The sequence below is a fragment of the Myotis davidii genome, unplaced genomic scaffold (assembly GCF_000327345.1).
Source record: "Myotis davidii unplaced genomic scaffold, ASM32734v1 scaffold54, whole genome shotgun sequence".
NCBI lineage: Eukaryota > Metazoa > Chordata > Mammalia > Chiroptera > Vespertilionidae > Myotis > Myotis davidii.
The window spans coordinates 4,721,566-4,742,803 of NW_006287915.1; the positions used below are offsets into that span (position 1 = coordinate 4,721,566).

Here is a 21,238-nt window from a genome sequence, read left to right on the forward strand (position 1 = left end):
GAGGTGAAACAAGTTGGGGGCAAAACCATTCAAGTGCAGTTAAATTTCCTCATGTAACAAGGACCCATGGATGATTCAGCCTAAGAGGGTTGCTCTCAAACCTCTGCTTCTAGAACCTAAAGTTGACTGTAGTAGAGGTCAGGACTCTGAATTCTGTTCTCAACTTCAACTCATTCTACTTGGCCAGAGCATTGATATCTTTCTCAGTTCTCTCCTTAAGTGAGAAGATGCCTGCTTTGCTGATATTGCAGAGTTGTTGGGAAGAACAAATCAATATTGTAGGTTGAAGTGCTTTGAAAATGGCAAGATACTGCTATTAAGGTATTTGTGTATTTTCAAGCCTTTCTAGTTTCAGCTTGAGGAAAGAATAATGGAAGTGAGAAACAAGATGATGAGTTAACACTGCCTGAGAGTTTGCAATATTCCCGGGGCTGGTATTTAATCCTCATGATGATCCTCTGAAGAAAGTAATTACACCTGTACTTTATAGATTAGGAAACAGAACTGAGAAGGAATAAACAAGTTGTTCAAGATACTGTGCTGGTATAGAGAGAGACTGTACTTGAACCAGAAAAACAGACCCCAGAGTCTTTGTGCATAACCAATTTGTCAGTCAGCCTTCATTTATGCAGTTCTAGACCTGGGTGGTTTACTATTTACTGTGTGATATAGTGGAGACAGATGCAATTTATTATTATTATTTTTATTATTATTAATATTTTAAAATATATTTTTATTGATTTCAAAGAAGAAGGGAGCGGGAAAAATAGAAACATCAACGATGAGAGAGAATCATTGATCTGGTGCCTCCTGCACGCCCCCTACTGGGGATTGAGCCTGCAACCCGCGCATGTGGCCTGGCCCGGAATGGAACTGTGACCTCCTGATTCATAGATCAACGCTCAACCACTGAGCAACAGCAGCCAGGCAACAGATGAAATTTAAATACTGGCTCCCAACTTATTAATTATAGGATGTGAAATTCTTGTCATGGTATTAATCCAGTATCCTCAAGAAATGAGGATAATTATACCTATTCTGTAGGTGGTAGGGAGAATTCTAAGATGGCTCCATGATTTCCACCACCTGCTGTACGTACACTTTTGCCTAGTTATTCAATGAAACTGCTTGTGTTTAAAATTTGGACTCTGCTACTTTCTTGCACTTAAGTTTCCTAATTCTCAGTTTTCTCACTTGTATCTCTCTAGGGCAATGTGGGGTGAATAACCAGAGACCAGCTCTGTCCCTTTCCTTCAAACACAAATGCCCGACTCCAAGGCTATCACATGGTGTTATTGCAACTCCATACACTGAGCAACTGTGGCCTGGAGTGACATGCAGGCTGGGAATGGGGGAAGGCAGAACCACCATGGCAGACATTCCCAATCCTCCACTTAACATCTGTAGTGCTGCTTGTAGCGCTGCTACTAGGCAAAGCCTATGGTGGAATTACAGGCATTCCATGGCCGCAGATGTCTACTGCGTGAGAACAGAACCATGGCAAAAGATGAAGGGCCCTTTCACTAAGTCCCAACAATGCTTGAGAGGATGATAATAGGGTTGAGTGGGATTTGAGGGAGAGGGCTAAGAATGGAAGGTCAAACAAAGCTCTTCAAGTTCCTATAAACGACTTTTCATAAAACATAAGAAAGGCAGAGCAAAAAGCTCCAAGCCAACAGAAATAACATATGCAAACAGTTTAACCATTAGAGGAAACATTAGAACATGGCACCCACAACTATACCGGAAGAATGTTTGGTTGCCTTTATCAAGGTTTGTGTGCATCCGATAGCTTAATTTTTTATTTTGGCATCCATAGTGAGTTTTTAATCTATTTTTTTCTGCTCTGAAAAGCCTTTAAAGGGGGAAAGGAAGTTATTTGGGCTTGTTCATATCCATTTTCTTAAAGGAAATGTGTGCCAGTTGGACTCCAGTGGGAGACGTTTGGGGTTTGGAAACACGGTGTACTGCCATCATTACCAGGGTCCCATCAGAGAGCCGCTTCCCTGGCCCACAGAGGGCAAAGGAGGCCTGACCTCCTGGAGAAGAGCAAGGAAAGAACTTTCTCCTCTTTTAAAGGATTTTTGAAATAATGTCTGCCACTTCACCCCTAGATAGCAGCTGCCTGTTCACAGAGCGTTATTTCCTTACTGATACGCACAGCATTTGGAGATTAGGTAACTGATCACACACGGTTTGAGGAAGAGATGAGATCTGTGCTCCAGTTAAAGTCCTGTTGAAACACAAAACCAGACATAGCTCTTTTATTCAGGCATCACACGGACATATTTTGATTCACTGGCATTCAGACTGGTTGGGCTTTAAAAGCAGTGCCTGTTCTGGTCAAAGTCAAGAGCCTTCTCAAGTACTCACAGGCTCTCCAGGCTCCCGGTTCCACTCAAATCAGGAAACTCAGTGATTTGCGAGGCACCGTTCAAAGTCCTAGAAGGAGGGATACATGAGAATTATTGGGAGAAGATAAAAATGGATAATTAAAAATTATTAAATATATCTTTTTAAAATATATATTTTTAATATATATAGTTTTATTGCTTACAAAGAGGAAAGGAGAGGGAGAGAGATAGAAACATCAATGATGAGAGAAAGCATTGATCAGCTGCCTCCTGCACGCCCCACCTTGGAGACTGAGCCCGCAACTTGGGAATGTGACCTGACCGTGAATTGAACCGTGACCTCTTGGCTTATAGGTCAACGGTCAACCTCTGAGCCATGCTGGCCAGAGAAAAATGGGTAGTTTTTATTCCCATTTTCAAAGCACTTCAACTTATAATATACATTTGGTTTTTACAGCAACCCTACAAGGGGAAAGTGATATGTCAGAGAAAACTTACAGTGTTCTTAGTTCAGGTAAATGCTGAAAAGCGGATCTTCCAACAAGCTGGATCGGGTTATCGTAGAAATGTCTGAAAAAAAAAATCCAAGCACCAATGTCTTAGTATAAAACATGAATGGCAAATTTCAACCAGTACATTCAATGTTTTTATGTAATTTCAATTATACTATCTCTATATACAAAAGCCTAAGCAACTGAATGACCAAAATGACCGAACAACCATTTGACCGGCCACTAGGATGGGCACTGACCACCAGGGGGCAGATGCTCAAAGCAGACATCCCCCGAGGGGTCCTTGATTGCATGAGGGTGCAGGTCAGGCTAAGAAACCCCACCAGTGCATGAATCCATGCACCAGACCTCTAGTATTATATAACATTCCCAATCACTTGGTTTCAGGCAACCTCAAAAGTGTTTTAACTCATATGATGAGACTTTTGGTAAGAAATCCATACTATTTAAGATAGAAAATTTCTGACAGCAGATATGAATGATAGCTACGAAGGAGAAAAGCAAGTGAACTGACTGTCGTTATTACTTAAAAATTTCCCTGTGCCTCCAACATCTGTGGACTCTATTGAGTGGCAGAAAGGTAATTCAGGGTGCTGGCAAGTGTAGCATTAATTAAAGGTGAAGTTTTATATGTTACATGAAGAGTCTATCCTCTGGTCAAATCTTATTATAACACAAAAGGGACTAAAAAATAGAATTTGCCTCATAATATTACATTATTCTTTATCTGCACTATGTGCTTATTTATTCATATACGAGGGGCCCGGTGCACGAAATTCGTGCACTGGGTGTATATGTGTGTGTGTGGGGGGGAGTGTCCCTCAGCCCAGCCTGCCCCCTCTCACATACTGGGAGCCCTCAGGCGTTGACCCCCATCACCCTCCAATCACAGGATCGGCCCCTTGCCCAGGCCTGAAGCCTCTGACAAAGGCAACAGGCCTGCGCAGGGGACCCTCATTTCCCCCCAGCACTGGTTCTGCCCCCAGCCCAGGCCTGATGCCTCTGGCCCAGGCGTCAGGCCTGGGCAGGGGACCCCCAGACCCCTCTGATTGCTGGCTCTGCCCCTTGCCTAGGCCTGATGCCTTGGTCAGAGGTGTAGACCCCCATCATCCTTTGATCGCCTGATCGGTCCCTTGCCCAGGCCTGACGCCTCTGCCAGAGGTGTCAGGCTGGGACAGGGGACCCCCATCTCCCCCCATCACTGGCTCTGACCCCCGCCCAGGCCTGAGGCCTCTGCCCCAGGCGTCAGGCCTGGGCAGGGGACCCCCAGCTATCTGCGGTTGCAGGCTCCGCCCCTGCCCAGGCCTAACGCCTCTGGCCAAGGCATTAGGCCGGGGCAGGGGACCCCCAGCCCCCCGCCCAGGCCTGGTGCCTCAGCCAGAGGAGTTGACCCTCATCACCCTCCGATCGCCAATCACCAGATCAGCCCCTTGACCATGCCTGAGGCCTCCGGCATAGGTCTCAGGCCTGGGCAGGGGACCACCAGCTATCCGCGGTTGCAGGCTCTTCCCCTGCCCAGGCCTAACGCCTCTGGCCAAGGCATTAGCTCCCCCCTGGGTTTCCGATCACTGTCAGTGGCAGGGGGCTTCTTCCTGCTTTCCCTTTCACCTCCCTGCATTGTGCCTACATATGCAAATTAACCGCGATCTTAGTTGGCAGTTAATTTGCATATAGCCCTGATTAGCCAATGAAAAGGGTAGCGGTCGTACGCCAATTACCATTTTCTCTTTTATTAGTGTAGATGTGTACCCTGGGCAGATATGATACACACGCTTGTATACCTAGGCAGACTTATCACTGACACAAATAAGGAGCCAAAGGGTTCTCAGATGGGAGTTCCCTCATGAGACCAGGAAAAATTTCATGGAAATGTCATTTGAAATAGACCCTGGAAAACAAAACTTCAGTAAGTATAGTGAAGAGATAGCATCATAGGAGCAAAGGAAACAAGGAAAGATTCATTTTATGAATTGAGCTGAGTTGGTCTGGACTGTGTGTAGGGTAATTGAGTAGAGCTTTGGAGAACTGATCAGGAGGGTTGGCCTGGGCCACATGGGAGGCTGTGAAAGTCGGGCTAAGGAGTGCGCATTTAATAGAAAATAGAAAATCCCGAGTTTCTGCATGTTTCACAGCAAGAGAGTGACAATATGGGTGCTGTATTTCAAGAGAGATGACCCTACCAGTGGGGTAGGCAGGGAGATGAGCCTTAGACTGATGCACATATAGAGGTAATTGCTAGCAGAGAGGCTGATGGGCAGCTGGATGGGAAGTTAGGCATAGGATGGGACTGCAGAGGTAGAAATAAGGCCTGAGTAGCCAATAGATGCAGGAAGCCTTTGCCTTCACGGAAAGTGGGAATCCGGGAAGGGGCGTGGGTGGGGATGGCAATGACAAGAGATGGAAACAGAAGCAGAAGCAAGGAGAGGAGGGATTAAGTCAACATCAAGTATTGGATAGGAGCACTAATAATTTGGGGGGCTGTTAGTCCCCTTTAAGTGGTATCAGCATATCAAGAGAGTGATTAAAAAACACATACCCAGTCCTGCAGCTGCTAGGAAAAAGAAGCAAAGGCAATGCAAGTTGCCAACCTCTTAACTATGTAAATACTCTCTAATGAGGACTAATGTTTATTGGCAATAAACTTTAAAACCCTTAGTTTTCCAACATACTGTCAGAACATTTCAGGAATGATGAATGGTATTTTTTTTTTCTTAGTTGTCAGGGCTAATTGGGACTCCAGCTCATTTGTGACAAATGGTATGCAGTCCCAGAATGCCTCTCAATCAAGTTGGCACAGGATGGATTTCTGCCAAGAAGTGCCCCTAGAGTCATGTTCAACAGTTGTCCTTACTCTCTTCCTCCAAATTCAAGACTCCTTGAGGAGACAGGAGGGCTAGGCAGTCAGGGATGGGACCTTGAGACGGGATGTGGGGAGAGGGGGGAGAGTGGGAAGTCCTAGAATAACAGGACCTTGCAGATGCAAACAAGATACAGCTTGCTGACCGCACCTCAGAAAAAACAAAAGGACCTAGAACCAGGGAACCCAGTAAGGTGGGGAAAGAAGGGTGTGCGAGGGAGACCTGAACTTTAAAATGTGTAGATGCTACTAAGACAGGCAACTTGCAGATAGCCAATCGCAAGGCAGTGAGGTGTATAATCAATCCCAAGGATGTTGCTAAGGCAGAATTTTTTGAAAGGACCAATCAGGAACTAGCAAGCATGAATTTACCTCTGGACAAAGAAGCACACACTCTCTTCTCTCTCTCTGGTGCACTGGGCTCCTATCTTAGGGGATATACTCCTCTGCGCCCATGTGGCTTGTGGCCATATGGGACTGCACACATGGACAGATGGACTTTAGTTAGCTTGGATGCTGAGCTACACCCAGCTGCAACATGGAACAGAAGCTCTGGACACTGGCCTGCTTTTGGAACACCAGCTGCACCTTTTCCAGGACTGGTTTAAGGGGCATGGGATTTCGGAACCTGAGACAAAGAAGCTTCACCAGTAACCTGCTTTGGGTCCCCTTCTTGCTGCCCCCTGCTGCAGGAAGTCCGTCTATCCCTCAATGAACTTTGCCTCCGCTAATCGTTTTTGACCGTGAATCCATTCTTTGGTTCTGTGAGACAACGAACTCAGACTCGGAACACCACATTTTGGTTTCACCTTCACCCATGACCTCAGTCCAATCCTATGTCCCAAATCTGCCAGGTATCTTTTAACTAAGAGCCAGCCCAATACTAACATATTTTCATCTTCTTGTATATCTACATATGATCAATCTGATGTCTGTGCTAAATGTGAAACATAGAATTAATTATTTGTTAAAGCTGTAAGTATTGTGTGCTTTTATGGTACCTAAATCCTCATATACACCTTTCTAAAACATATGTATATTTCTAGAATTACAACTTAGCTTGTAATTATATAAATGTGACTTCATGGTTGGCTTGACAATCAGTGGATATACAGACAGCATAAAATAGTATTCTCATTCTCCACCATCAACTTAGGCTGGAGTTTATTGTTGTAAAGGACTTCTATCTAATAGAGGAATATGCAAATTGTCCAGGATGCCGTCACAGTAACAGTAACAACCAGTAGGCTGCATGGGGTGACAAAGCTGGCAGGGAAGTTAGTGAGAGATAACCAAATGACTGAACAAACAGGCTGCATGGGATGACCAGGCTGGCAGGGGGGTTAGTGAGGGACGACTAAGCAACTGAGCAGCAGGCTGCGAGGGGTGACCAGGCCTGTGGGAAGGGGGGGGCAGTTGGGGCCACCAGGCCGGCAGGGGGGTCAGGCTGGCAGGGAGGGCAGTTAGGGGCAATCAGGCAGGCGAGCAGTTAGGAGCCAGCAGGTGAAAATGCAAATGGACCAAATCAATCAGGGGGTGGGACCGGCTGGCCAACAGCCTGAGGCTCCTCCCCACAACCAGCCCCACGCTCAGTTGCCCCCCCTCCCCATTGGGGTGGGCCCACCAGACCCCACCATGCATCAATTTCGTGCACCGGGCCTCTAGTTTGTATATAACAATTTACATTTCTAGTACACTTGGATTCATTTTAAAAATCAGTTTTATTCCTTATAAAATAGAGAGAAGCAAAGCATTTCACAGGATTATCGCGAAGTGAGAAAAGGCATCTGAAGATATGAAGCATAATGCAATGCATATTGAAGGTCTTAGAAAAACAAACCTTTTATATTATTTCAGCATTTAGCTAAAACCTGGCAAAACATCTCTCTAAATATTTCTCTGTATTAAGTCTTACATTGACTGAGAAAAAACTTGGGCACATATAGACCATTTATTATATTATATTTAAAAGAGCAATGCATGCTCTATTTCAGGATGGAAAAATAAAAAAGAACCATGGCCACTTACATTGTAATAAGAGAAGGGTTGCCTACAAATGCTTTCTCAGGGATTGACTTGATATTGTTGCTGTGAAATCCTCTAGAAAGAGAAGAAAAAAAAATTTATAGGAAATACTGTGTGGGATAAATTTAGTTATTAGTCCTCACCTTCTCTCCCCATGGCAGTTACCAGCACCGTTAGTAACTAGAGGCTCAGGTTAAATTCCTCTATGCATTTTGAAACTTACATGCCCTCACTCTCTAGGAGAAAAAGAAATCACAGGCTGTCATCTTGAAAGAAAAATAAAGAATCTGAAAATAATAATTGTGCTTTATGGAAACTTACAATCTAGTGTTATTAAAGAAAATGCATCTGTTAATATCTGATAGAGCACTGTGTATAACCACTTGAGACAGAGGGAACCATCTTTGGAGACAGGCCATGACCCCATTTGAAACTAGGAGAAGAGAACATGGACTTAAGCTGCAGTGAGGTGGAGATTTAAATAATCTCCTTCTGAGAACAGGATTTCCTGAGCTGAAGGAAGGTGCTTAGTGAGTCTGTAATAACGAACTGATTCTCATCTGTTGATGCTAATGTTGTCTGAGTGGCAGAGGGGCGCAGTCGAAGGTCTTTGGGTCCCATGCGGGCCTGTGGACAAGATGAGTGGCAGTGGTTGGTCTGCCTCGCCATCGACAACGATGACTTCCCAGTTAGGCCACAGTGGGTTTTCCCAAGGCAGGACCTCCTGAAGATTGGTTGTTGTTTTTTTAAATAAACAAGCCCTGCTGTCTACCTCCTTTAGCTGTGTGTCTTATTTCTCTCTGCCAGGAAAATGGCTTCTAGGCTTATTTTCCTTTCCAAGTGCTAGCACATTGCTTGCATAGCTTTTTTTAGGTACAGTGAAAAACTAATTATGGTATGTAAAAGAATATATACAACCTAATAGCTGAAGGTTAGCTCTATTTTAGTAAAGTTGTGTTTTTCTTAAATTAAATAAGAGTCATGAAGTATTTAAAGAATGTGAAATAATGTATGTGAAAGCATCTAGCACTGTACTAGGCACATGCATTTTATTCTAGGTTGCCATGCAACCTAGAAGTGTTTTTCAAAATGCTCAGCAAATAACTGAATTCCATTACAGTTCTGCACAAATCTATAAAGTGTATAAATATTTGGGAAATATGTCTTAGGAAAGAAGTATGGATTAGAGAAATACATATATATTTTTTCCAATATACATATATTAGAAATCCATTATAAATTTTAAAAGATTATTTGATGTTTGCTGATGATAGAATCAATTACAGTATATTTCAAGTGTACTTAGCTGTCATTTAGATGAATTAAGATATTTTTCCTTTAAGTCACATTAAAAAAAATAAATTAACCTGTCCTAAATACTTACAGTTCTTTAAGGTTGGAGAGTGTCCTGATTGCAGTGGGGAATTCATCAAGGTTATTATAATTTAAATCTCTGAAAGTAAGTAAATAGTATTTTTAGTTTTTCATTTTCAGATTTATATATATGACATTTACTAGGAAAGTTAACATGTTATTTCAATGGACCAGTAACAATGATGAAAATTTTCATTCCTTCTCTATTTAATCTTTACCTGAGGATATTTTTTCTATTGCTTTTTCAGAGAAGTCAAATGGAGGGATTGAGGGAGGGAGAGAGAGAGAGAGAGAGAGAGAGAGAGAGAGAGAGAGAGAGAAAGAGAGAGACATGAGAGACACATGGTTGCCTCCTACAGGTGCCCCAACCAGGACGGGGAGTGAACCACAACTCAATTACATGCCCTTGACTGGAACCAAACCTGAGACCTCTTAGGTTCCCATGCTAAGGCTCCTACCACTGAGCAACACCACCCAGGGCTCATTCCTTCTCTTTACGGAGAGAGGTTTCTCTGGCTTGCTGATCACCACCATTCCACAAGTCTCTGCATTAAAATGGCCATTGGATCGACCATGAGAAATTTCAGAGAGTGAAGCCTCAATGGCACAGGGGCATTTCAAAAAAGGGAGAGCACAAAGAGCCGTGTCAGTGTCCAAGTAGGAGGGATGTGTGGCCAAGTGTTAAAAACTTGCTAATGTGGCTCTTCACCTAAGCGTAGCTCACTCAGCTGCCAGATTGTACGGGCACTACTCTGGGCTCCTGAGTCACATGCCCTTTCTTGTTCCCTCCTCCATTCTCTTCTTCCCCCTGCTTTTTAGAGTCTAGCCTGAGAGGCCCTCTTGGAGAGCTGCTTTGTCCCTGGCTCCTGTGGAGTGCCTGTGTCCCTCACGGCCTGAGGTCCGCATGACAACCTGCTTCTGGAGAGGTTTATATGTGCAGGGTCCTCTCAGGAAGCACATTAGGTCTAGAATTTTCTCAGGGACACAAATAGTGATTCAGATCAGGAGTATGATGTTTTCGTTGGTGTATGAGACAAAGCTCTGTATTATTTTTTCATGCACATAGATGGGAAAGCCAAACAATCTCAAATCATTAATTTCCCTATTTGTTATGACACAAATGGCTTTTCAATTCCATTACTCAGACGAGCTTTATAGATTTACTCCACCTTATAGCTACATCTTTGTATGAAAAAGTAATTGCCTCCTGGTCTCTGGGAATGGCAAATTTCCCAGAAGACACAGAAAAACCTTTTGGTCAGGCAATCAGATGTGGTTAGATCTTCCTCTGTGGAAAAGAATTGCTATTTAATTTTAAGAGAGAGATAATTTAACTGAGTTAGACATGAATCAAGATTCCTACTTGTCTGACACAAACCATCGTTAAGCTATACTGCAGGCAGGAAACTTGGGTCTTTTGTGGACATAAATTTTCTTCCTGTTTGTAAATCTCTCCAGATGCTCTGTTTTGATTAAAAAAGTATTGGGTCCTTATAAATTACTTGGATTTCTAGTGAGAGAAAGGAGGACATTGGGAGTAACCAATTGACTGATCCTCAGCTATGGGCAAGGGGAGGGGAGGGGGCGTTAATAAGACTTGCAGGAATTTCTCCTAAAATGTTTTATTCTATGGTATTTATATGCAATCCTGGGTCCTCACCTAAACATGAAGGGTTAGGGGGTGGGGGGAGACTATTTACGGAAATACCCATCAGAGCGCATCTTGTTTTTGTTCCTGTTGAGTTGAAAAGGACCGAAGGTGCTTTCCATTGCTAAGATCCCCCACCCAGCTCTGTGTAGATAAGGAAGAAGTTCTAATTTTTCCTAGCACCATGGAAACTGCTTGCCTATGCCATTGAGTTGACATCAAAGTCCTGCCTGGACAAGTTCATCTTTGTTATCTCCTTATGAGGACGATTCCTCCCTTCTAGGAGGAAACACAGAGTGACTTAAGTAACCTGGGAAGGAGAGCTGTTAGTGCTGATCGGCCTCAAGAAGACCATGAACAATAGATGGTCTGGAAGGAAATCGGTGGATGCAGAGCCGGTTGGAAGTTAAATTGATCCTGTGCAAATTGATAAGCTCTGTATGCAAATGAATAAGGGGCTCCAAGGCCACAGCAGAGGTGGTCCCTGGGTATCCTCTTCTGCAGTCCTGTCACAGCTAGCATCGTCGATTCAGTGGCCCTGTGTGGTTTCTTGTGCTTGAGTAGTAAAAACATGAAGGTTGGAGTTGGGTACAGCTGGAACAGCCCTCTTCTCCCAGCACACTCAGAGCTTGCTCTGCCTGTCACCCCAACCTCACTACGGCTCTCCCACTCCACAGGGCAGTGAAGAGCGCTCCTCACCCGGGGAAGGGCTCAGCCAGGGTGTGTGGCCCATAGTAAGCCCTTCTCCAAGGGGCTTTGGGATACACTCTAGGCTACGGTCAGGTCAGCTGGCCGGGCTCTAGTTTCATTACAGGTAACAACGCAAAACTAAGTTTTTGACTTTTTCTTTGGAAGTAGAATGTAGTAGTGAACGTGGATTTTGAAGTCGAACTAGAGAAGGAAGCAAATCCCAGTTATGCTATTGACTAGCTATGTAATGTTGGTAAAATCCTTAATAGCACTGGACCTAAGATGGGAGAGTAATGTCTGCTTTCATAGAATAGTTGTAGGATTAATTGAAAGTGTGACAAATGTCCAGTGCCATATTTGACTATGGATATATACTCAATACATGGTAGCCACCATAACTTGTTAGTCTTTAGATTTCCTTTTAGCATGAACCCTGCTGTTTCCTAATGAGACACCTGTTCATCTCAGAGTGCAGCCTGGTCTGCATCCTGGACAATATAGAATTTATTCTTCTTTTTAAAGTGTATTTTTATTGTTGATAGGATTACAGATATCTCTCATTCCCCTTCCCGCCCGTAGCCCCCTTCCGTCCTTATTCTCGACAGAATACACATTCCCAAACACATCATCTCTGCTCAGTGGAAAGCATCTCCTTTAGCTTCTAATGATTCTAGCTAATTTGTCACTCTTGTTAGATCAAGATAAAATCTTGTTTAGCTTTGCCAGGTGTGTGTTTGTGTGTAAGATAAAGCCGCAGTGAATATCTGTGTAAAGCTCAGGCAATTAACCAAACCAAACAGCAATCTCGACTTTAAGGCTGTTTTGATTCCTTCAGAATTCTCAGGAAAACACTGAAAAAAGGGAAACAAATAAAAGGTCAACTCACAAAGTCTCTAGGCTGTGGAGCCCATCAAAGCATTTCTTTCCCAGAGAGTGGATTCTATTGTTATGGAGATGCCTGCAGGAGAACATTACAGACAGTCAGCAAGGCACACTGCACATAGAAACTTAGGCACATTTCAATCGCTTAAATCCAAAGGAACTTATACTAAAGAATGCACTAATTACATACAAGAAATGCTGTGTTTAACGTTTTGTAAAAAGGTTATATGCTCCATTCACTCTTGCCATAGATGATTTTATACCTTAGAATAGTGGTTCTCAACCTTCCTCATGCCGCGACCCTTTAATACAGTTCCTCATGTTGTGGTGACCTCCAACCATAAAATTATTTTTGTTGCTACTTCATAACTGTAATTTTGCTACTGTAAACAATACGTAATCATGGAAAGGTCCTGGTGTATCAGCACATTTTTTGTTGAAGCTGATGGCTTATGATGACTACATTCCCAGGGTAGGGCCACAGGGTAAGAGAAGACAGCAATCTTGACTGCAGAAAATGATGATCATATATTTTGGCTGCCCAAGGAGATTAGTTATCTTGACGCACTATTAGTGTGTATAATTATCACCACTGGTTCAATGGTAAGTCAGTGAGGTCAAGGCCAATGAGAGCAATTGTGTGCATAACTGAAAACTGGACCAAATCCCAAAGAGATTTTGGAAAATGAGCTTAAGGAAGACAGCATGAAAAAGAATAGCTGGCTCTCTGTAAATCTATTCCCTCTAGTGCAGTGATTTTCAACCGGTGTGCTGCAAGACGTTTTAAAACATGCAATACCTGACTATTTAGTCAGGGGCACTAATGACTTTTTACTTAGATTGTCAAATAATAAAATGACAATAGCAAACACAACAACAGCCGTCAGTGTGAGTAAATCAAAATTATACATTTTTTTGTCAGATTGGCAAAAATATAATTTTTGGTGTGGCCCAAAATTTTAGTAATTAATTTATGTATGCCAGGAGCTGAAAAAGATTGAAAACCACTGCTCTAGTGGAAGAGAAAACAAAGCACCTACCCAGCTTCTGGCATGTCCATAGCACCATGTTTGTAAGTAAAATTCAGTTTAGAAAGATGTTAATATCACCCAAAATTCGTTATTCTTTCAGGCTAAGGTTCTTATTCTAATACTAGAGACCTGTTGCATGAAAAGATTCGTGCAATAGGCCTTCCCTTTCCCTGGCTGCTGGCACTGGTTTTCCTCCAGCACCAGGGACCCAGGCCTTTGCTCCGGCCGGAGCCGCCTTCAAGACCTCGCTGCTCCAGCCAGAGCTGCCGTCAGTCTTCGCTCCTCTGCTTCACGCCTACGTATGCAAATTAACTGCCATCTTTGTTGGAAGTTAATTTGCATATCGCTCTGATTAGCCAATGGTAGGTGTAGCGAAGGTATGGTCAATTTCAATCTTTGTCTATTATTAGATAGGATATATGAGTTGGGTTCATATGAGATATATGTAATATTTATTGAGGATCTCCTACATGCAACACATGGGGAAAGGGATGGAGGGGAACCTAAAAACATGAATTAAAAGCTGGTGAGCTCTCAAAGTAGTATACAATGCAAAAGACAAACATGCCGTCAAGTAAAGTGGAATGACTGGAGGCAGTGGTGGGCGGGTGGTTGGGTGAGAAGTGAAGGGAGAAATAGTGCAGAAGAGACCTTGGTCCAGGTTCTTCCACGAACTGATCTTACAGCCTTGCAAGCAGCTGCTATTTTCCTCTATCAGCATCAACTGATATTTTATATACATGGGGCATATTTCTACACTCTTAGAGAAAACTGGTTATTTTTCAAACTATTACTTGATAGTTTGAAAGAGAGTCATTTTGATTTACTAAAACAATGGAACCTAGACCTATCGGTGGGGAGGTATAGACATGCATAGCTCACTCTCAGGTTCATTCTTACTTCTCTTTCCTTGGTAGGGATTCAGGAGTATTTATTTATTTGTTAATCCTCACCCGAGGATATTTTCCCATTGATTTTTAGAGAGAGTGGAAGGGACGGGGAGAGATATATATAGAGAAACATTCATGTGAGAGAGACATCGATTGGTTTGTCTCCCACATGTGCCCCAACCAGGGTTGGGGATCTAGCCTGCAACTAAGGTACATGTCCTTGACTGGAATTGAACCCATACCCTTCAGTCCATGGGCTGATGCTCTATCCATTAAGCCAAACCAGCTACGCCAAGAATATTTATTAAATTACTAGAGGTCCGGTGCATGAATTTGTGCACGGGTGGGGTCCTCAGCCTGGCCAGCAATTGAGAGGCGATTGGCTGGGGGTAGGGACCCCAGGAGGTGGGCCAGCCAGCACCCCCCTCAGGGCTGATTTGGGGGGCTGGCCAGTCAGGGGGAGGGGCTGCGGGATGTTGGCTGTGGTAGTGCACTGACCACCAGGGGGCAGCTCCTGCATTGAGCATCTGACCCTTGGTGGTCAGTGTGTGTCATAGCAACTGGTCTGCTGGTTGTTCCAGTCATTCGGTCCTAACGGTTGCTTAGGCTTTTATATATAGATAAGAATGGCATATTTCAATTTGACCTGAATGATAAGTTATTATCAGAAATAAGGCATTTTTACTAATTGTACAGTGTGGTAGTTACTTGTACAATATACAATGGGCAGAGGTTATATTTTATTATCTTTGAATGCCCAACAGTACTTGGCACTTAGCAGGTGTTCCATAAATGTTGTTTCATTCTTTTATACAATTAGAACACTTATGAGTCATTTTGGGGAGGGATTCAGGGGGTTTTCCACCCTTAAAATGTCCCTATTCAAGGTTTGAAGGGCCAGCATTTTAAGGTCAAGGTCTTAGAGTGGATTTAGAAATTGTTAAAAGGGAGAGAGAAAAAAAAAATCAATAGAACTTACAGAACTACCAAGCTGGAGAGGTTTCCAAAGGCATAGTCTGGTATGTGGTGTATTTTGTTCAGGGCCAAGGTCATGGCCTGCAGTGCTGATAAACTTCTGAAAGCCTGGACAGGGATTTCCGTCAGAGCGTTGTCATCCAGCCACAGGTGCCTCAGCGAATGCAAGCCACTGAAACAGCTGGGGGGAACGTAGCTGATGTGGTTGGCATCCAGCCGCCTGGGGAAGAGAGCAAGCAAGAATGGAGAAGAGAGCTGAGCCCGGGCAAACACGGGCCTTGCAAGAAAATCCTCTGAATGCTGATAAACATGGATAAAACGGGCCGGGGCCCTCATGGTCCTCGGATGTCTGGAGCATTTTGCTCTCTGGCTAAGCTCTCTTTCTCACTCAAGAGGAGAGCCATTGCTTCTTAGGTCCCCTCGGCTGTAAAATTCCATGGTGCTTGGTTCTCTTCCAGGCTTGTGGGTAGCATGCTTTCATGCCTGAAGCAGCCTCCCCAGAGGTAAAAAGATTCAGGTGAGGATCTTTTAGTTTTCCTTTCTGACACCAAGTGAAAGACACCCTCTCCTTTCCCTCCTGCCCCAAGCCAAATACATGCCTTTGTGTTTGTCCCTCAGACTGTTTTGAACATACTGAGCATGCTAATCCACTGGTTTGTTTATTAAGCTCTGGGAAAAGATTGTTTCAGTATTTGAAAGGAACGGAGTGATTTGTAAAGGCTGTTCCAGGGCTGGAAGGCCTAAAAACTGCTGGCTTTCTTGCTCACCCTAACCATTGGCACTGGGCAGATGTTTGTTTTTCCTGACATTTTAAATGAATAATAAAATTAACAACATTCCCAGCTTTTGCTTCCTTTTTTCCACACACCATTTTTTTTTTTTCCTCAAATGGGAAAAGACATCTAAATATAGATCTGGTTAATGAGGTGTTGCAACTTCAGAGCCAGCAGAGGGAGTGCAATACATTTATTTCCCCCGAATCCAACACAAACGGCTGTAATGACAACATCTTAACGTTTCTTGTTGAAGTGACCAGACAGACAAATAATGAAACATTTCTGTAAGGTGCATGAACAATAGTGCTGCCATCACTCTGCTAGGCTTCTAGTGGCCCCCACTCATCTTTTCCGCTATCCATTCCTAAGGCTCACCCATTTGTTTGCATTTTTCAAAGCTGGGATTTAAAAGAGGAAGAGTTGCATGTTAAGCAGTCCATGTATTAAGAAGGATTAGGAAATCACGAGTGGATTTTGAAAAATATTTTAGGAAGCACTTAAGACTAAACAGATGTAGGAAGCACACCAGGGTCAGGAAGCAATCCCCTGCACACCAAATTTAAACAATTTAGAAACAGAGAATGCTCTGCGGTAGGGAGCGATGGAAAGCGGCTCCCTCACTTTCAGTCACAGCGTGGCTTTGCTCGTCCTCTGGCTGCTACTTCTGACTGAGTGGGAACAAGTGATGTCTTCCAGGTCGTGAGCCAAGTGTTGATAGTAAGTAATGGAGATAAGGTCACTTGGAACGCAGTTTAACAGTCCGGTGTCATATCCCACTCACAATGACATTTCCCGTGGAACAACTGTTACTGTAGGCAGCAGAAGCCCAGCTTCCAAGTATCTCAAGGTTCTGTCAACAGATGGAGCTGGAAATGTTTAGGAAAACTCAACACTGTCTCTTCCCCTTTCTCCTGCAACAACACGCTCAGCCCATGTTCAAATAAGGTGTAATTTCATCAGGGGAAGAGGAGGTGATTATTATTGTTTGACTAGAAGGAAAGCACATATGTAAACTCCCCTTAATGACTGTGCTGATTAAAGAATGAAGACTTTATTTAAATAATATGAGCTTCCAAGATTTAGTTGACGTATTGTCTGATTATTGCCAGTTGTTAGGCACTGAAATGCTTAGTGTCTTCTAAGAGTCCTGAAAATGACTGTCCCTAAAGTTGAGCGCAAACCCCGGGCTACGTTTACTAGATACAAAAGACTCCCAGCATTGACTCATAGGCTTGTCTTCTTTGATCTCTAAGGCACTACCAAAGTTTCTGCTGGATCTTGAAGTGACCCTGGGATCAGTTTCCAATGTTAATAAGTCCATTTTTTCTGGATAGATGTCTTTTATGAATCACTCCTCTCCTACCCCGCCGTCCCCTCCCCCGCCCCCAAGAAAAAGGGATGTAATCTGGCCTCTACACTGTCATCTTAGAGCAATTTGCTATCTGAAATGAAATGAGTGAGACAGGGCAATTCTTTAAGTCTTAACACTCTGAGTACTAATACTCGTGGGTTCAGTACTTGGGTATCCCGACTGCAGCACTAAAACATTTCTCTGCCAGAACAGTTTCATACGAGAAGCTTCCAATAAATGATACTCCTCCTAAATGCAGTGTTTTGAGGTCCATGTCCTCCTGGTCTCAGTGGTCCAAATCTAATTCAGAGAGTGGTATGTTGTTCGCATTCAGAGGCAGTATCTGATCTAATATTAATAGAAGATCCCCAGGCTAAACTGGAGTATGGAATTAATTATACAGCCAGTCATACAGGTGGTTCTTACAGAGCAAGGTTCAGACTTTGGACAAAGCAGCTGGCAGGGCACAACTTGTGCCTATTCTGTGAGCAAACAAAGAGCTCGTATTATATCAATCTGCTCTTTTTGGGCAGCTGGACATTTTCTATTCATATGCTTGGAAAATGCAACATTTAAGCAGTGAGGTATAAGAAAAACGACACTAGACAGGACATGAAAATAGGTAAAAAGGTGGTTTTATAACATTATCAGGAGCAATAAAAATAACTACATTATATAGCTTCATTTTAAGTGTTTCTTTGTTATTACTTCTATTTCATGCAAATCACAAGGGGTGTGTGTGTGTGTGTGTGTGTGTGTGTGTGTGTAAGCAGCTCAGAATCTGTGAATTAGTGCAGAGATTTGGAATGAGAAATCTTGGACCCAAGTCAGTATAGCAGCTTTGTGACCATGGCCAGGTCAATGGACTCAGTTTTCTGTAACATGGGGACAACACCTTTCTGTTTTATAGGGTTGCTTATGATTAAAGAAAATAATACAATGGAGCTTTATAAACCATAATGCATCTTAATGACCTTAAATTATTGCAAGGTTAACAGTTGGTGTTTTTTGATCATCAAAACAATTCCCAAAATAAAAAAGGTAAACTCAAATTTTGCCTTAGTCAAAATTTAGTTAAAATAAATGCTAGGTTGCCAGTGAATTTGTTTGAGAAACACAGACAACTTTTTTCACCTCTCTTAAGAGAATTTATGAAGAGGTGTCTGTAATTATAATTAAGAGAAGTCACCCTTATTTGTTATCCTTCAGTATTATCATTATGTGTGTATGTGTGTTTTGTTCCTGATACAGTGTTGAATATACCATCTTCTTTCTAAAGGCAAAGAAGAAGTGGTGACATGTGGAAGATGTCACATTCTCAGAGAAAGTTCCTAGCAATGATGTTGGCATTTAAGTTTGTATCTATCAATAATGTGATAGAGGCGACACAAAACCTGCATGCAGTTAGATGTGGTAAAATAAAACTCTTTAGCAATGGGAGTGGCTGTAGGAAGATCACGCTGATAGCACTGTATGGGAGGAATGGGTGAAAGCCAGGTGGAAGGGTCAAGGCAGAGGCGGTTAGGGGTGATCAGGCCAACAGGGGAGAGTGGTTAGGGGCAATCAGGGAGGCAGGCAGCAGCAGTGATTAGGGAGAGATAAGATGAGTGCCTGAAGGAAGTATGGAAATGGAGAGGAAAGTCTGATATGAGAGATGCTAAGTAAGTGAGCCTGACAGAATGAGGGACTCGCCAGATGTGGCCAGAGGAAGTAAGGAAGTTATGATGACTCCATGTGCCATCCTGGGAAAGTGGGTGAATGGAGCCCATATAAGAGCAGGGATGAATGTTACGCAGAATTATATAAACTAAAAATAAAACAGAACTGCATGTTCACTGTGAATATAATTCTTTAATATCAATGTAACCTACGTGATGAAAAACTAGGAAGGTAACAGGCAAAGAAAAAAAAAATCAATCTTTTATGTCAGACAGTGGCAAATAAAAGGTGCTAATTTTCTTACCCTCTTATGAAATATTTTCCATAATATTTTCATGCATAAAAGGTTAATTGTACAAATTGTATTTTTTTTAAAGAAACATTTTGCCAATTTACTCTGTGCCTCTGAAAGGAATTTTTGATTTCTAAATTGTATTATTGTAGGGATTAGAGAATCTATGGGCTCATTCTTGCTATTGTTGTTCAGAAAAATAGTCCTTTATATATATATATCTTTTATATGATACTTTGCCAATGTATCACACAAACTTACGTCTTTGTTTGAGAATGTCTTTGATGAGCCATCTATACTAATAAAAAGGTAATATGCTAATTAGACCGGATAGACTGGACATCCTTCCGGACAAAGCCACGGTGGCAGGGCCGAGGCAAAGGAGGTTAGGGGTAATCAGGCAGGCAGGGGAGAGTGGTTAGGGGCGATCAGGCAGGCAGGAAGAGGGGTTAGGGGTGATCAGGCAGGTGGGCAGAGTGGTTAGGGGTGATCAGGCAGGCAGGCAGGTGAGTGGTTAGGAGCCAGCGGTCCTGAATTGTGGATCAGGCCTAAACTGGCAGATAGACATCCCCCGAGGAGTCCTGGATTGGAGAGGGTGCAGGCCGGGCTGAGAGGGACCTCACCCTCCCCGCCCCCCCAATATACAAATTTCATGCACCAGGCCTCTAGTTAACTATAAGAAAGAGTTAGTCAAAAGAAAGGCCATTGATCTTGGCTAATTTCATATCTGAGATTACTGTAATAATGTCAATTATTAACATGGATGACTTGAGGGAAAAAAAGCTTAGGTGTGAAGAATGCTGCAGCTGCAGGCATAATAGCATTCAATAAATGAGGGTTCTTTTTCATTACGAATCATGGCATCTTCATGACTGACATTGCTATTTCATATTTGGATGAGCATTTTTCTTCATACATTTTAAAGAAATGACCAACTCTCTTGTATGTACATTTGTAGACTTAATGAGACCATTATGAACAATTCACAAATAGTCAAAAGACCACAGTGATTGAGATCATTTAGAAAATCTTAAGAAATAAAACCATTTTCAGTTAACTTACTGTTGCAATGAAATGAGATTATGTAGTTTCAAGCTTGTGTATAATACAATTGGAAACTTTCAGTCAAAATGGTGGCCTACGTAAGGTAAATGCCATACTTACCTCCTCTCATAACCACATCAAAATGACAACTAAACAACAGAACTACCATCATTCAGAACCACCTAAAATCTGGCAGAATGGAAGTCCTACAACGAGGGAATTAAAGAAGAATCCACATCAAGACTGGTAGGAGGGTTGGAGATGCAGAATTGGCTGGTCACACACCCATGTGTGGCAGATAAAAACCAGGAGGGATATCTTTTTTTTTTTAATATATTTTTTATTGATTAAGATATTCCATATGTGTCCCTGTCCCCACATCACCCTCCACCCCCCCATTGTCCGTGTCCATTGGTTAGGCCTCTATGCCTGCATGTAAGTCCTTTGGTTGCTCTTTCCCCTTTACCCCCACCCTCCTCTACCCTCCCTCCAAAGCCCGACAGTCCAATTAATGCGTCTCCGTCTCTGGATCAGTCCTTGTTCATCAGTTTATGTTGTTCCTTATATTCCACAAATGAGTGAGTTCATGTGGTATTTATCCGCTCTCCCGTTCCATCCATGCTGTGGCAAATGGTAAGAATTCCTTTTTCTTCTTCCTCTCCTTAAAGAATACCTTTCAGCATTTCATATAATGCTGGTTTGGTGGTGATGAACTCCTTTAGCTTTTTCTTATCCGTGAAGCTCTTTATCTGACCTTCTATTCTGAATGATAGATTTCCTGGATAAAGTAATCTTGGTTGAAGGTTCTTGCTATTCATCACTTTGAATATTTCTTGACAATCTCTTCTGGCCTGCATGGTTTCTGTTGAGAAATCAGC

The 21,238-nt window shown here is 42.8% G+C and overlaps 1 protein-coding gene across 1 annotated transcript in view; it reads right to left on the reverse strand.

Annotated features, from left to right (window-relative positions):
• The window catches only part of LGR5 (leucine-rich repeat containing G protein-coupled receptor 5), a 102,202-nt gene that overhangs the window by 28,691 nt on the left and 52,273 nt on the right, over positions 1-21,238 (reverse strand). The window contains exons 6-12 of the mRNA XM_015561329.1: positions 15,243-15,458; positions 12,347-12,418; positions 9,133-9,201; positions 7,752-7,823; positions 2,853-2,924; positions 2,374-2,442; positions 2,162-2,233 (exon numbers count right to left, since the gene is read on the reverse strand). Of these exons, the coding sequence (XP_015416815.1) occupies positions 2,162-2,233; positions 2,374-2,442; positions 2,853-2,924; positions 7,752-7,823; positions 9,133-9,201; positions 12,347-12,418; positions 15,243-15,458 (642 nt within the window). The remainder of the gene's footprint in view (positions 1-2,161; positions 2,234-2,373; positions 2,443-2,852; positions 2,925-7,751; positions 7,824-9,132; positions 9,202-12,346; positions 12,419-15,242; positions 15,459-21,238) is intronic.